Consider the following 17,674-nt stretch of genomic DNA (forward strand, 5'->3'; position numbering starts at 1 on the left):
TCACACTTGCATTCTGCAGATCCACCTGTCTACAGCTTTACAGTGGTTTATCAGCTTCCAGGAAAGATCAAACTATTTAAAGTATTTGATTCAGCAAGCCAGTACAATTATTTTACCCGCCTCCCCAACCTTTGGTCTATTATCTTTCGTCACTTCCATCCAAAAATACAGAGATGTTTTACGTTGCATTATCTTGGTAACCTTCATAGTCAATAAACTAAATTAACTAAATTCGAAACTAACTAAAGTGGCAACTATTTTTATTAGGCCTCTAGGGATTGTTTACCATAATACACATTTTTATATACTCTCTATGTAGTTTGGGTCTATAAAGGAAGACTTTAACATGATAAATTGAATATGTCTCTAGTTTAAATTTCTTACCCATCTTTATTTTGAACTAAGCTAAACAGTGATGTTATTGTTTATGTCTTGCTGCAATCCCCAAATTCCAAACCTTTATATATATAGTTGTGCCACATGCTTCCTATAATTTCACTAACTTTATAGAGTTTTACACTCTTCTGTGTGAAGTTGAATCAGAAGGTCTTCCCAGGGCATCCAACTGCACCTTGCATTGACTGTCAGTTAATCTTTTCACCAGAAAGTGCAGTAGGGGTTGACTTCAAAGATCAGGGTGTCACAAAATGGCCATAGTGGCCTCTGAAAGGGGTTTGGGGTAGAGCTAATTATTTAAGTTATCTATGTATCTTCTGGTTTTCTATTTCATGTTTTACAGATGTGGAAACTGAACTCCAGATTTAGGAGCGGTCCACATAATTCATTCCAGGAACTTTCCCTTAACAAAACTCAGGCCAAAAGGAATCACAGCTGTTAACATTAATAAAAAAAACAAAACAAAAAAAAAAACACTTCTTACTTTGTCACCTTTGATTCCTGGTTTGCCACATTCTCCTCGTTCACCCTACAAACAAACAAACAAACAAACAATAAATACATAAATGCATACATACATACATACATACATACACATACATACATAAGTAAATAAAATATTGACAGTCTTCAATATTCCAAGTTTTAGAAAAAGACTCCTCGCAATTACATAAATCAATGCAATCTGCACAATTTCACATCATTTTCATCCTCAGTGTTGAGGGGCCATTCAACTTTGAAATTTTTTATTCATGAGTTCTCCTAAGTTTATTTTAAAGTTATTCAAATCAGTGGTACCACCTGATGGGGGTTTGTTTAAAGTTTGGTGAGATTTGAAAAAGAAATAGAATCTGAAGAAAAATAACCGATCACCTACCATTTATTGTATCTCTTTGTACAGCATTATGACTCCAAATGAGGCATCAGTTCCGCTTATACAATCAGGAAATGTAAACTCTCTGAGATATTATCCCTCAACTGTATAGCTAGTATATAGTAGTATATATAATCGTCTAGAAAGAACAGAATAGAATTGGGATCTGAACCCTGCTCCCTTTCACTCAGTCCCTATATTTTTCATAATGTCAAGCTCCACTATGAATACTGATCTTGTTCGCTTGTAGCATGAGCATAGAACACTGATAGACTGTATTATATCTAGATAAGGCAGCCATGATGAGTTAGCGAGATCCTCTGGAGGAAAATGGGACTCACTGTTGGGCATGATGCATAGTTTTCATTATTACACTTATTGTATATCCTGCCTAGTAGTTTATTAAAATATTGACATTAAAATTATGCTTTAGAATTTTTAATAGTATTTTGCTGGTGCTACCTTATATTTACTACCTTAGGTAAATGTTACTTTAATTTTATACTTTGAGCATTTGTGATTCAAAAACGTTAAGAAAATGTGATACACATACATACACACAGATGATAGTCAGATAGATAGATAGACAGACAGACAGACAGACAGACAGATAGATAGATATGGGGATATGTTGAATACCATGCATCTTGTAAGAAGGAATTTTTTTTCTGAAAACAAGGAATAACCTGAAGATATACATTAAGTGATATACATTGTATATCATATGTAATACAAAGGATAGATATTAAGTACAAAGACAAATGCTTCTATGATTACACTTACAAAGAATCTAAGAAATCTAAGAAAGCTGAGTTTGTAGAAGCAGAGAGCAGGTGGTGGCTATCAGGGACAACACATGGGTTTAATGAAGTATTAGACAAAGAACCCAAAGTTTTAGTTAGATGAGAGCAATGAGTTCAAAAGATCTACTGTAGATATAGTAACACATACAAAAGACGGATTGTGTGAGATGGGTACAACTAATAATTTTATTCTTGACCATTAAAGGAATAAATGTATTCTCACTATAAGGAATGGTAAGTGTGGCAATAGATAACTTCTTGACGTGACCATTTCACAATGCATATATATTCAAAGTATCACATTATACATAAAACCATAACTTTCACAATTAAAATGTTAATTAATTGTGAAATTAAAATTAATTAAAATGTTAAGATCGATACTTTTTAACCAAGTTTTACAGTTGTGGGAGTGGAATGGGAACCTCTTAATATTGACCCATTCTGTCAGACTTTTCCAACTTCTGGTAGTTAGAACTGAAATGTACCAGCCAATTAGACAGAAAGGACTGGAGTTGCCTCAAAATGTTAACATCTGCTGTTAATAAAACTCTCTAGCACCTGAAAATGATCCCGTGTGTGTCTTTATTCTGAGCCTCAAAACAATTCTTATTGCTAGAGTAAGGAAACCTGACTGAAGGGTCAGTGGTTCGCTCACACGCTCGCGTGAATCTTACTAGTCAGAGCTCTTTGTTTAACCCCTGCTTCCCCTATGCTTTCTTATCTGTGTGCTGCTCTAGCAGCTATTGCTCAGTGTGCTGCTGCACAGCGACATAAGAAAATTGCACTAGAGTGTAATGCAGTGTATCGCTCCTCTTTAATGGAAGTCAAACTATGGAAAGAAATAGCTGGCATGGCCGGGTTTTAGTGATACAGTGTGCTAAGTGCAGCAGACGTCCTCAGCTTATTAATACAATGGAGTCACATTCTCATGCAAGCTTTACCTCATTGCATGCAAACAGATCACCAAGCCGTGTGCCACAATTTGTGTAGCAATTCTTAAAGAAATGGCCTTGTGGTCACCAGTAATGGGTACAAAGTTTGTGCCTGAGCCCTTCTGTGATTACATATCTTCCCAGCAGATAAGTCTTCCCAGAAGATATCTTTTCGTATCTACCCCAATCATCTGGAAGGAACATAAGGCTCAGAGACATTACATTGGCATGATTGCAAACTTGAGCCTATTAGACTTCTATGTCCGTGTTCTTAGTCACCCATAGCTCAACAAAGCACGCTGTCATGGGCCCTGAGTTACTCTCCATTCACCTGACTCTCTACACAAGACACTGCCTGCGCTCCTGCTAGCACCAGGAGAAGAGAGAAAGGTACAGCTTTCACAGACAACTATACGCTACTCAAAAGCGATCTATTCTTGCCACAGCCTGGGAGTCAAAGTGACCAAGGAAAGACTGAATTTCCAGAGAACAAGTCAAACATTTATTTCAGAATGTTAAGTGGAAAAATCAGTCCCGAAGCCTCAATTAGAGGCTCAATTAATTTCCTAATGTTGGATGGGGGAAAAAAATGACTCAACTACCAAAATATCAAACAAAAAAATACCATAAATACACTCAAAATTCTGTTGGCCAGAATTCACATTCCATTTGTCCCCAGACAGATTTGTTAGCAGTAGGGTCCTGAGAAACAGCATTTGTTTTGTGGGCAGATTCCTATCAATGAAAATATTGTCTCCATTTTATTTGCCTCAGAAAAGGCTTTTTATGTGTGAGAGCTCATGAACGCCCATAGAACGGTCACAGTCACATAGGCAAGTGCTTCAGGCAGCTTTAAGCAGATCTGCCCTGTCCCAGCCTTAACTTCCTTACACTGCTCCTCCTGATGAAACCTTGGTCTGAATGTCAATAGATCTGCACCTTTTTGCCCTGACAGCTTATATTTTTCAAGTGAGAACTCTTCCTATGAGTCCATAAGTCCCCTAGAGGCTAAGTGAATCTTTACACATACACACACCCTCAAGATGAAGACTCTCATCCGTCAGTTTTCCTCAGCAAACTGTTAAAATTTCACAAATATCAATTTTGTTAATATCTGTCTCTTCCCGCTTCCTAACAACACCTTAAGTGTATGTTCCAGAAAACAGCTCACAATACATTGTCACTCCCATTATTCCATGTCCAGTAAGTGTGTAAAGCACTCAGGCCTGTATTAATCCAGTTCCATGTAGAAGAAGAAACAGTCACTCTGCTCTCTTGAGTTGCTTATGTTTTTCTAGATGCTGAGTTGGGAAACATGAGATGTCTTAACGGTTTCTTTTTTAATAAAGGTGCTGAGGTATACTTAAAAGCCTATGTGTAGGCTTTCTCCTACTACTTGTGGGGCCCAGAAGCCCAAATTTCATGCTTCTAGATAGCTGGACATTATAAATCCAACTATCAAACTCGTGTTCTGGCTCCCTATTTGAAAAACGTACTTGCAGAGTTATAAAATAAAATGGGCTGGGATGCAGTTCAGTTGGCAAGTTAGGATCTGGGTTCTAAAGAAGCATAAGCAACACTGTAGATACCTTAAGAGTTACCATTGCTGCATTTGTTGGCATGGAGAATTTTTTTTTAAATCTGAAAACCTGTGCTGTTTTTTGTTATTGTTGATTGTTTTGTTCTGTTTTGTTGTCAAATTGGGGCTCTCTGCTGAAAAGTATCATGTTTTAAGAGTTGGAAGGACACTAGAATCTTAGGAGACACCTCCACCTTGTACAACATATAACCATGTCTTACATTTCATTATTAGGTTACACTAACTGATGAAAAGGATACTTGGAAATGAGGAAGGACAATAATATTATTTATGTTTTTCTTTCTAAAATTCTGGTCTATTTGTTGTTAAGCTCTTACCTTGTCACCCTTGTACCCGGGAATTCCCTAATTTAAAAGAGAAATCAAAAAGTAAATTAAGATATTATAAAACAGCATTAGGGGAAGCAATGGGTATTTTTCATATACAATGTACAACAAATCACATCTTCAAGTCTTGGAAATAGGACCACATAACTTCATATTTCATGTCTCCCTGAACTTAGGAAATGTGTGGCTACTCATTAGAAGAATGAACCCACATTTCCCTTTTAAATTCTATTCTGTTTCAGATGTTTGTGTTTCAAATCCAACTTCTTATCTTTTGGCTCAGAACTGAAGGAGAGAATGTACACTGAACGTCGTTGTGACATGATGACCAGTAACAGTGCTTTCAAACTATTGTGTTGACTTTTGAACTATAAACTATTGCAGCACAATGTTTCCCAGGGACAGTTAGAGACACTGGCTTTGAAATGAGCTCATGTCCTTTAGAATATTCATACATGTCTGTATCCATCATGGTCTTCCTTCAAATTCAGTCTAGAATATATAACATCAAGGAAATGAATGGTTCCTCTATCAACCCTAATGAGTCAGTGACCTTTGAGCTATTGACTTTTATCTCAAGCTAAGTGAGAAGCCAGCAGCTTGGCTGTCTCCTTAGTCACTCGTGAGAATCTTGAGGAGCCCTTTCCACTATGTCATTCCCATAAGCTTTCTGGGTATTCAATGGACTGGGAAGTTGCCAACTCCGGGAACAGCAAGGCTTTTCCATCGTTACCCTACAACTATACTTTTCAAGGATGAAAATAGAATTATAACACTTATTTAATACAAGCTGGAGAAACCAATGGCATAAATGAGTTAATATTGCAGTAACCCATAAATCCTACAAAATTTTATTTTATCTCATGCACAACTTTTCTAAATAGAAACTTCAGAGGGGAAATAATATTGCTTTTTAAATTAATAGATGCTGAAGAATAGAAGATAAAAGTAAAGGTAGCCAAAGATAGAATGACAGTATAATTTAATCTAATATAGAAATATTTATTCACATGAATTGTTCAATTTCTTAGTGTTTAAAATTAAGGACCACATTATACACGATTAATTTTATATTTTCTGCAAAAATCATCTATATTCATGATGCTAAGAGTGTGTAGACTTTAAATTCCAAAACTCTTAGGCTATCTTCTACCTATTGTAATGCAAAACCATTTGAAAGTTTTGTTGTTACTTTATGTTGTTACTTTTATGCTGAAAGATGGAAGAATATATTTTGGAAGGAGCCAACAGGCCTCTGTGGAAACAAAGGAATATCACTTTGTCCGTAGTATATTCTTATTTTCTTCTGAAAGTCCTAGTCATTTTATCTGTTGGTCACATCTTCAGGGGTTTGTTGATTTGTTTCTTTGCTTACTTACTTGCTTTTCCCTTTTGGGGCCTCCTAATCACCGCCTTTAAATATTCCAATTTAAAATATCCAAAATTTCATTATCAGTCTCTGTCAAGTTTGTTTCTGATTTTCTCATTTCTAGCAATATTTTTTTTTATTTCTAACACCATCATATTTCAAGTTACAGGGTCAACATATTATAATCATCTTTGTCTCCTCTTTGCCCCCACTCCAAGCTCCTTTTTAAGTTAATCATCCTCATTCACAGGTTTTTCTTTTTATCTCAAGTTTCAGGAGCTTGCCATCATCTAGAAAACAACCCAGCATTAGGAATATATCTGACAATATATAAACGCCCTTCCTGAACAAATAGCACAAGCAAACTCCTCTTGATAGCCTCAAGCTTTTCATCACATTTTCATGGAGTTAACTAAAAACTCTAAGAGGCCAGCTTCATAAAACTCTGCTTGCGACTCTGACCGACCGTTAGTGTACCAAGGGGATAAACGAAAAGTGGAGTATATACACCCCAAACCCTGCTTTCCACTGTAGGTGTAGCCATTTGCTATCCTCACAGCAATGCCGTACTAATACATCTTAGTTATTTCCCAAGCAATATCAAGAAACCAAACAGAATGATACAGATATTTTTGTCATTAGAACCAAATTGGCAAAGCATAGTTTAAACAATGTAATCCTTACACTTTTAAAATTTAGCACTTTTTTTATCATTAAAAAAAAAAAAAGAAAATGCCCACGAGAAGCAAAGTGCCTTTGTCATTTGATTCTGTCATAAATGTTCAATTGGGCATTAGGGAATGTCATAGGTCCCATCAGTACTGGGTTGATTAGAGTGCTTTTCTCTCTGTAGGTCTAGTTCTGAGACCATATCTGTCTGATTGCCTGCCTGCACCCTCAAGAGCATAGGTAAGTAGGAATCAATTTTGCAATTGCACTGCAAGGTCAGGCCAGTCAGTCACAGACTCCAGGATCATTTGTGAGTAAAGCATTCCAATTCTGCACATACCCCAGGTCCTCTTTCTCCAGTTTCTCCTTTCTGAGCATCACCCTGCAACAAACAACAAACTCAGTCAAAATTCTTCAGCCCTGCAAATGATTGATTGCTCAATAAAGTGTGCTATTCCTAGATAATGGGTTAACCCAATTAGAGAAGAATCCTAAGCTTTGACCATTGACATTTCCACCACGCAATTTAAGGAAAATAGCAGCTCAGATAAAGTTTGCCCTTTCAGAGTGAAGCCAGATGTTCAGGATGCACAATGTAGATGGATTTTCACAACTTCAGCCTCATTCCGGTTTCCAATATGGTGTTTTTCTCAAACACAGCATTGTGTTTTACTAGAATAGGACACTCTGGCTTTTCTCCAAGTAACTATGAATACTTTCTAAAATGTTCCTCAAGAGAGTTTGCTTGATTTCAACAAGACTAAGGAAAACAAAGTATGGTGTACAAAATTACAAATCAAACTAATGAAATGTGAACACTGATTTATAGTCAAGTTTTTAATACAACACAAGAAGGTGTGAGGGCATCAGTTGGAACCTACATAGGATAAGTAAAAATGAGGTTTGTAGCATGCCCCAAGAATGCTACATATTCCCTCTCCTCAGCAAGCAGGCTAGTGCCAAGAATACTCTCAGGCATATAATGATAATTCTATATCATTATATGTACATATATATGCATACATATACACTAATTTCTCCCCAAAATGTGGAAGCCAAGTCTTCTTTACAGTGAAGATCAAAGGCCTCAGCACACCGATATCATCACTCATCATTATTTAAAGCTGTAACTTCCGTAGCTGAAAAAAAAAAAAGGGAAGGAAGGAAGGAAGAAATAAGGAAACAGCAAAAAGAAGAAACCATTCTTGAAACTCAAAACACCAAAAAAAAAAAAAAAAGATTGCATTAACTAGAAATTTTTTCTTGAAAAAAATCTTTGGGTGAAACTTTCTAAAAATATAAATAGTTATTATTAAAAGGAGCTGTTACATAGTCAGTTGTTTTTTAATTTTCTTAGTGAAAAATCTCTATTTCCTCCTTTACTAGCTTTATTTCATTTCCTTAAAATGTTGGCATCATTTTGTCCTTAATTATTAGAAGCCTAATGTTAATCGGGCTGTGTAAAGTTTTCATATACTAAAGAAATTGACTCAATTAGCTAAACGTGGTGGCTCATTCCTTTAATCCCAGAACTCAGGAGTCTGAGGTAGGTTCTTTGGCAGGAGTTCAAGATCAGCCTGGAGAAAGAGGGTTTATTTCAAATTCTAATTCTCTCTCTGGTCACATTCTATCATTGAGAGACGTCAGGGCTGGAATTCAAGGCAGGAACTTGGAGGCAGGAGCTGAAGCAGAGGCCATGGAGAAAAGCTGCTTTCTGGCTTGCACAGACTACTTTCTCCTATAACTCAGGCCTACTTGCCCAAGGATGGCACCCAGAAGTGCCTAGCGCACCCACTTCCATCACTCATTAAGAAAATGCACTACAGACTTGCCTACAGGCAATCTGATGGAGACATTTATCTTTTAATTAAGTATCCACTTCCCAGATAACTCTAGCTTGTATCAAGTTGTCAAAAATGGAACAAACCAACCCAGGGCATTCTCTAAATAAATACACGAGGTATATTAGGTTCAAAGAAAACTGTTTATTAATTTACCGGATTTCCTTTTGGTCCTCGCTCACCCTTGATACCGGGGTTTCCATGGGTACCCTGAAAGAAAATGGAGAAACGACTATCTTTATGAAGTATTCCATCTCCCAATGGTGAGTTTCTTGACCCCTGTTCATGTCCACCTCTTAATGCAGTAAGTTAAACAACAGCTTTATAGAAAAAAGGTTAAATCTTTACTTTAGTCAAGTCATCATCTATTGATGACCATGTAACAGGTCTAACGTTGTATTTTATGAGAAATAAATTCCCACTCTCCAATGCCTTAGTTGGTAGAGTTATTTGAAAATGTAGTCTGGACCCAAGTCTCAGAGGAAAACGTGTCACATTCTTCCACCCTCAGAGGCTGACATCTCCAAACACAAGCACTAGCTCAAAAATGTTGCCCATGAACTTTGTGAAACCTATTCTCCAGGCTTCCAGAGTCTTAGGATGAGATTTCAAATCACATAGGTAAGTGCAAGTGCAACGCGATGCTTTCTTACACCGTTGGTCAAAGGAAAATCATTATGGTGACTCCCAATATTGTCTGTCAGTTGCTAAGTGGTTGCTTCCATTTTACAGAATTTACCTAACTCCCCAAAGCATCCTAACCAGGTTCTTCTCCACAAGGCTACATGGTGCTGCTGCATCCTGGATTCCTGAGAAAGGTGCAGCTTCCAGAAAGGATGGTGTCATTTGTTTCTAGTGAGATAAAACATTGCCCACGGGCATAGGGGGAGATGAGAGCGTGGGACCTGGAGGAGATGAGGGAGTGGGCGGCAGCGGGGATACAAAGCGCATAAATTGTAGTAAACAAATAAATAAAATTAATTAAAAAAAGAAAAAAAACATCGCCCAAAACACCAATGTCTTATGTTAGCTCTTTCTGTGTTTCTTGGCTTATCACTGAGAAATTCTGACTTCAACTGTCAAATAAGAAGAGGCACTGAAAAGCCCTTTCTGGAAATAAGTTCATCATTGACTTCATCAACCCCAAGTTCAACATAGATGTCTACTCACAGGAGGCCCTGGGTCGCCTGGATCTCCCTTCTCACATTCACAGACCTTGTGTTCACACTGAATTAGCAAGAAACACAATGTAAAGACACAGTGCAATAGAGGATACGCCACATGCCAAATCTTAGCCAGTATGTAACTAACTGAAACCTCCTTGAAGGAAGTCTCTCTCTCTCTATTAAATTATTCAAGGCAAACTCAGGACAGGTAAAGGCCAGCTGTTGAATTATTATTAAGTTTTGCTATGGTTAAACAAAATAAATGTTCTACCATATATTTATCAATGTATTTATACAAAGGGATTGGTTAAAATAGAAAAAAAATAAGCATTTTCTGTGGAATTCCAGAATTTCTACCATTCTCTTCTATATAATACGTCATGGCCCAATTATATGTAAGCATTACTTTCTCCCTATTCAGCAATATATATATATATATATATATATATATATATATATATATGTAATTTGACCCATATTTTATCAATCCCAAGATGCACATTTTTCTTTATCTCAATATCTCTGAAACCAGAATGAGTTGTATGATAGCTGCCTTGTGGGTCTTCAAATTTTATAGACCTCATTTAACAAACACTGTAGTGTCACCTGTGCTTCTCATGGTACAAAGCGCTAGTTCAGGGGTCCTTGGCAAGCTCAGACATAACCACCTTTTGTGCTACGTCCTTCCCAACAGATTGCTGCGAGCCAGCTTTCTTTGCAGTGTGCTCTGATTGCTTGCTCTCATCTGGCTCAGTTCTCCTCAAACTAGAGAAGTTAATTAGCTTCAAGCCCAACCAGCAGACACCAGGGGATGCATGCTGGAAGGTACCGGGGGTACCTTTCAAATCAGCCACTGTCCGATCCACACTTAGACTAGAAGAATTCATATCAAAGTAAAGAAATGTCAATTGGATTGCATTTAGCTCTAAAATAATCTCCCAAATCACATTAAATACTTTCTACTTTCTCTAAAATTTTCTTACCTACATTTGAAATATAGAAGCATTAAAAAGAAAACGACGTGGCTTCCTCAAAGTTAGCTTATGTTAAGAAGTATTACACATTTTTATTTAGTCACATCTGATATGAATCACAATGTTGATGTGCTAATCCAGATTTTTAGAGTAATTTCTAGTAATAAAGCATGCGGTACATACCTTCTTCTCAAATAAGACATCCTAGGAGAGAGAGAAAAAAGAATGAAACATTAACTCAATTAATAGTTCTGCTTCCAGCTTCTTATTAGTCTTAATTATTCCCTATGGGATAGGTAATTTCCAGGAAGAAAAGCAATTCAGCCTTTTTAACCTTGTAGAAGCGATAAGACCAGCCAGTCAACCACCCAAGGAGTGTTCTCAGCCATGTAATAATAGGAGGCATGAGGGGCACTAACATTCAAAATTACTGTTTCCTAGGAACTTTATCCTACGGTATCCTATGCTTTAGCTTTTCTTCCTTTGATCAGTTCTATCATCTCTATAATTTAGTTCCAAGCTTAATTATTTGTAATGAGAAACTTTGCTTACAATGACTTAGGAAAATACATTATATATATATATATTCTTGTCCCCATCACTAGAGATATGTGCATTTTTTTTTTGGTATGAAAACCCACCAATTTGGGAATCATCATTTTATGAAGTTATTAGTAGGACTTAGACAATTGCAATAAAACTCAAAAAACAGACCACTAGAAAGCCTCATGGCAGTTTTCAGGATAATATGAAACATGGGGAGGGGGTATGATTCCATTATTGTGATCACTAGGAGAAAGAATTTTCTGCTCAAACTTGTAAGAGCCTCAACTATTATATTTTACTTATAAAAGCTCAACATGAGAGAAAGAGATGTAGCCTTTACATTTTAACAGTATTAAAAATAATATTTTGTGAAACTTTTAATAGTTCATAACAATATGCACTATTTACATAAACAAAAACTACATTTATAGCTTGCTACCTAGGGGGAATTAAATGATAAAAATAATATACATGCCACAACAAAAAGTATTATTATAAAAATAATTGTGCATGTTGCTTTGTGTGTGTGTGTGTTGGAGAGAGAAAAAGAGGAGAGGATGAAGAGAGAGAGAGAAAGGGGGAAAGGAAAGGGGAAAGATGGAAAGGGAGAGAGAGAGAAAGCAGGCTTAACACTGGGCTGAGCTTCCTGGCTATCTACAATGGCACTCCTCACTTACCCTCATAAAAGAATTAGACAGAATGTCTTCAACACTTGGCTACATTCTTAATCTCAATGCCACAATACTTTTTATCCCTCACAGGCCTCACTACTGTCCTCTAGTTCAGTGAGATGCTGCCTGACAAGAGTACTGCAGATCTTGTAGGAAGATAAACATGGGAAAGAAATGAATGGATGTTAAAAGAGATGACTAGCCCGTCCTTAAGAAAAAAAATCAGGAGTTAAATAGTGCCTTGTAGCTCAAACTGAAAAGATCAGTTATGTAAGATAATACAGAGAACTAAGAACAAAGATACAAGCACATCTGCCATAAAACACGAAGGAGCAAATGAGAAAATCAAAGATGAACTAGCACATGTGCCTTTATGAGCCTAGGTGCCTTTAGCTTTGTTTCACTGTCTCTATTTTAAATCACGTTAATAACAAAGAAGGAAGAGATCAAAATGTTCTAAGAGGCTCTAATGACAGGGAGGGAGGTTTAGACTGAGAATTAAGTGTCACCCGAGCATAAATTAAGTATTTATGCTTCACTCATAAATACCATGCTGTTTTAGATCCGTCACTGTAGGCAATTTTCCCATATAGAAAGAAGGGAGGCTTTTACCCACATAGGCTCCGAAGCTTTCAAATTCTGGTATTATATGCTATCTGTAGACATTAAGTGTCTTATCTAGCACACTTGGCCAACAAATGATTTTTATATTCCTAGACATGTAAATTGAGCCAGCAAGTGGGATACTTGTTTCTTCAAAGTCAGCAGCCAACAGAGAAAGAGGTCATCTCAGATGTGCTGAGAGTGTTGCCATCCTTCCGTAGGACATCTGGCTGTGCCTACAAAGATGAAAGCACACTCACCTCCTAGCTATGCTACCTGAATGGTATCTGTACATTTTAGTATTCATTATTAGTCATAATAATGAAAAAATGGATCAATAAATGAAGCGCTATTTAACAGTTAAGGTGAGTTCACTGGCTCCATATGATTTAGCATAAGTAATTAAAAAAATGAGAAAAAAAAAGTAAGTTGCAGATGGATACATATATTATAACCTAAATTATGAAAACATTTATCATTAGAAGAGATAGCCTAGTTGGCAAAGTGTTTGTCATGCAGGAATTGAGACTTGAGTTTGGTCTCCAGCATTCAAATAAATCCTGGGAATGGTGACCTGTATGAAATTCCAGTTCTGGGGAGAAGGAGATAGGCAGATCTCTGAAGGTAGCTAACCAAGTCAAAATGGTGAACTACAGGTCTCAGTGAGATATGACAGGTCAAAAAGCAAGGTGACTAATATTCACCTATAAGTGAGTACATACATTGTGTTTATTTCTGGGTCCGGGTTACCTCTTTTCTAATTCCATCCATTTGCCTGCAAATCTCATGGTGTTCTTGTTTTTAATAGCTGAGTAGTATCATCCATAGAGTACAGGGTAACCAAATCACAATCCACAAACCCAAAGAATCTAAGCAACAATGAGGGCCCAAAGGAGGAAGTTTGAATACCACTCAGAAGGGAAAATAAAATATACATCGGAAGTAGATAAAGAGAGGGGCCTGGGTGGAGGGGAGGTGTGTGGGGGGGGGAGGGGGACAAGGTCTAGGGAAGCCAGGTGGTAAGCAGTAGGACTAGGAGAGAGATGGGAAGCCAGTGGGTGGGGATCTCCGGGAGAAGCCTGGAGACCTGTGACAGCGTAGGCTCCTAGGAGGATATGGACTGACTCTAGCTGAGACTCCTTGCTGCAGGGGGTATGGAGACTGAAGTGTTCAGCCCCTGCAGCTACGAAGGACTTCCAACGAAGAGAGGGGTACACCAACCCTCCCACAAAACGTTTGACCCAAAAATTTACCCTGCCTACAATATGGGCGGGGGTGAAGATGTAGCAGAGTTTGTGGAAATAGACAACCAATGACTGGTCCCACTTGAGACCCACCTCGCAGGAGGAGAGCCAGCCCCTGTCACTATCAGCGATACTCTGCTATGCTTGCAGACATGAGCCAAGCTACCTGTCCTCTGAAAGGCTCCACTCAGCACTGGATGGAAAAAATCCCTGAGACCCACAGGGATTACTGTGGAAGAGTTGGGGGAAGGATAGAGGGACACAAAGGGGACAAGAATTCCACAAGAAGACCAACAAAGTAAACTATCCTTGGCCCATGGAGAACCACAGAGACTGAACCAGCAACCTAAGTGCATGCATGGACTGGACCTAGGTCACCTACACTTAGGAAGCTTATGGAAAGCTTGGTCTTCATGTGGGTCCCTTAGCAACTAGAGCAGGGGCTGTCACTGATGTGGATGCAGTTGTCTGCTATTGGATCACTTCCCTCTAGCTAGGAAGCCTTGTCTGGCCTCAGGGGAAAAGTCTTTATGTGACTTGAAGTGCTGGAGTGGGATAGCACAGAGGTGAGGGGGAGAGAGGGAGAGGCTCCCTTCTCTGGGAAGAAGGGGAAGGAGGCTAGAAAAGAGGGTAGAAGTGTGGGACTGGGAGGAGAGGAGGGGGCTTTGATTGGCATGTAAAGCAAATAAATAAAGAGAGAAAAAAGCAAGGCGATGGTGAGAAGCAATACTACAGTTGGCCTCTGGCCTCCATGTCTGTGGATGTGTATCTGCACATACATGAGCACACACACGAACATATCTACATCTAACATGTACATACACATGAAAAATATTTAAAGCACATGTCAGAAGCTTTGGCTCCCCTTGAGAAGAGAAGGGAAAGGAAACTTTGAGATAGTTTAGAAGGGGCAACATGATATGATCTGATAGTCCAGGTCAAACTATAATTTTGAAAACCATTAAAACAATCCGAAAAATTTCTAGTTTTGACATTTTTACAACACTTCGGCAATAAGCAATATCTTTATCATTTTATACAGATTTTTTTATTTAAAAGAGTGTCAATTGTGGGGCTAAATTGTGTAGCCCAGAGGGACCTCAAAGTCATGGCAATCTTGCCTTTACATCCCTTGTGCTAAGATTACAGCCATGAACCACCAAGCTTGGCTCCTTACCTTACTGGTTTTTAAATTTATGCCTTTACCATAGCTGGGTCTCTTCTTAGCTCTCCCTTTAAAAGTGTGGTTTTACTTCATTGTATTTCTCTTTAGCACCCTAACAACATAAACAACTATTGTTTTAGTTTGTTTTTGTTTTGTTTTATATCTCCTGGAATTTATATTTCTATGGAAACAAAAATGGCCCCAACACTCATAATAGATAAGATTGTTTCAAACAAAGAACAAAGCTTCATCCCTAAGGCACTTTCAGTTAGAAGCCTAGGGCCGAGGAAAACACAGTGAAAGCAGTGTAGGAAGTGTTAAATGAGGAGAGTGGGAGTCAGTAATAGTTTCTCGGAATAGGTGGGGCTTTCTGGGTGATTATGAAGAAAGGAATGCAAGGAACCAACTAACACCCTGATGGCATGCTGCTCTATATGTCAAAGATTATGGGGGGAAAGAGTCATAAAAACGAGTGTGGGCAATAAGACAAAGACGTGAATGAGGAGGGACATTCAAAGGGAGAGTGCAGGGTGAGGGTCAAGTGGACAAAGATGGCTGCCTGAAAGTGGGATTTCTATCTATGGTGAAGAGGTTGGCAATGAGAACAGTCAGAGCCAGGGAGAAGGGAGTCTTCAGTTTTGTTATAGCTTGTAAGTTCTGTTGTAATTTGAATTGCAATGACAAGAATAGAGAAATGTCCTCACTAAAATAAAGGAAGTCCATTATGTCAACTGGTTCAGATTTAGATAATGGGACAGTGGTCAAAATAGAAGGCTACAAGGGAAGGGCCAATTTTGTGAATGACACGGCCAATGCTAAAAATGGTGTTGGAGGAAATATGAAGAATTGACAAAGTTATTAACATTGTAACAAATGGGATGGGAGCAAAATTTAACTTAGGAGCAAAATCGCTGCTATAAAGTCTCTAACAGAACAGAAATAATTTTTTTTAATGAAGCCTGAAAAAAAAATAGGAATTAACCACAATCAATGAAGAAAAAGTATATAGTTCTCTGATTCTAAAGATGATGAAGAAAATGCCAAATCAATCCCTTATGGAGTAAAGGGAATACCTTAAATTCATGTTTATTTTTTTAAACATTCAGAAAAAGAAGCTTTAATTTGTCTCAACCTTTATTTCCAGATTTTAAAATGTTGTTTTTTTGTGCTGTCTTACTCTTCTATAGGCCTACGTGCTGTATCTGGAACACTTAGTTGAACTTGCTTCACATAAAAGTTACAATAAACCAACAATAAGATATTTTATACACCTTGTTCAATAGGATTCATCACATTCTCTTGGATAATTCAAAGCTGAACTGCTCCTACACGGCTTTTACATGATAGTTCCTACTAAAGGTGCTGAAGGATTTGTCTTTACTTATTTTGGTTCCCGAAAAAAAAAAATTATTCTGGACAGTTGTGCCCATTAAACCCGCCTAAAGTGAGCATTGCAATAAAAATGAATACGCTGCTGATCTCCCTCACCCCCACAAATAACCCAATTTAACCCCAAAATTAGTACTTCTGTACGAGTTTACTTCTGTAAGATGCTATGAAATGTACACTAACCCAGAGTTATAAAAGGTAGAGTCATAGCTCTGCAGTAAGGGGATGGGGGGGGGGGGGAAGAAAGAGAGAAATTTGAATAGGTACGTAATAAGCAAAGGAAATTTCTGCATTTTAATTGTGTTGGTGGTTATATTAATGTGTGTACCTGTCAAAACTCATGGAACTGTACATTTTTAAGTAATGCATTTTTGTTCTTAAATTATGCCTAAATTGTTCTAAAAACATAACCGCAAAAGACTTTCAAAATAAAAACTAACAATGAGGAATATTCCCAATAATGTGGTAAAAAAAAATCAGGTCCTGCTTTATATAGAGGAGCAATATGAACACTGAATGTTGGTGCACCATTCTTTCAAAAGCTGAATAAGTACTCTGAACATGGGATGTATTTGGAAAGCAATATCTCCCTGTCTGTAGAGGTTTATTCACAGAACGGACATCTGAACAAACAAGCTGAGGTCACAGGATGCTGAGGAAGAAGAGTCTCGTTGGTCATTTTCTATTTCCCCCCAAACAGCCCTTGCTCCAGTCCACTGCCAAAAGTGCATTCTCGGTTGGGCAGAGATCTCAGCAAGGGTGTGTCTAAAGGCAGTAGCAACATCCTGAGCCTGAACATCTGGCCAAACAAGGAACTGCCTGCTCTGTGCCTTCTGGAGTCAGCTTTTCACACACTAGATGAAGGAAAGGAGAGAACAACAGGCCACTAAATGTTCACCTTCCCAGGACTCTCCTCTGTACATGAGGGAATGTCCTGCTTTCAGCTGAGTGGTGAGGATGCCTTCAGCCAAGGAGACAGGCAGGGCTAGGTACTGTCTTTGTACCATCATGTGCCTTTCATGTGAGATATCTTCTCCCAATGAGACCCACCTGGGAACTCTGATGTGGGCCATAGTCTCTGACTCTAGTCTAAATTGGCTCAA

The 17,674-nt window shown here is 38.0% G+C and overlaps 1 protein-coding gene across 1 annotated transcript in view; it reads right to left on the reverse strand.

Annotated features, from left to right (window-relative positions):
* The window catches only part of Col28a1 (collagen type XXVIII alpha 1 chain), a 152,703-nt gene that overhangs the window by 122,277 nt on the left and 12,752 nt on the right, over window positions 1–17,674 (reverse strand). Inside the window, exons 5-10 of the mRNA XM_021647616.2 lie at window positions 11,137–11,157; window positions 9,984–10,040; window positions 8,970–9,023; window positions 7,313–7,354; window positions 4,926–4,952; window positions 881–925 (exon numbers count right to left, since the gene is read on the reverse strand). Of these exons, the coding sequence (XP_021503291.1) occupies window positions 881–925; window positions 4,926–4,952; window positions 7,313–7,354; window positions 8,970–9,023; window positions 9,984–10,040; window positions 11,137–11,157 (246 nt within the window). The remainder of the gene's footprint in view (window positions 1–880; window positions 926–4,925; window positions 4,953–7,312; window positions 7,355–8,969; window positions 9,024–9,983; window positions 10,041–11,136; window positions 11,158–17,674) is intronic.

This window comes from Meriones unguiculatus, chromosome 21, assembly GCF_030254825.1.
Source record: "Meriones unguiculatus strain TT.TT164.6M chromosome 21, Bangor_MerUng_6.1, whole genome shotgun sequence".
Lineage (NCBI taxonomy): Eukaryota > Metazoa > Chordata > Mammalia > Rodentia > Muridae > Meriones > Meriones unguiculatus.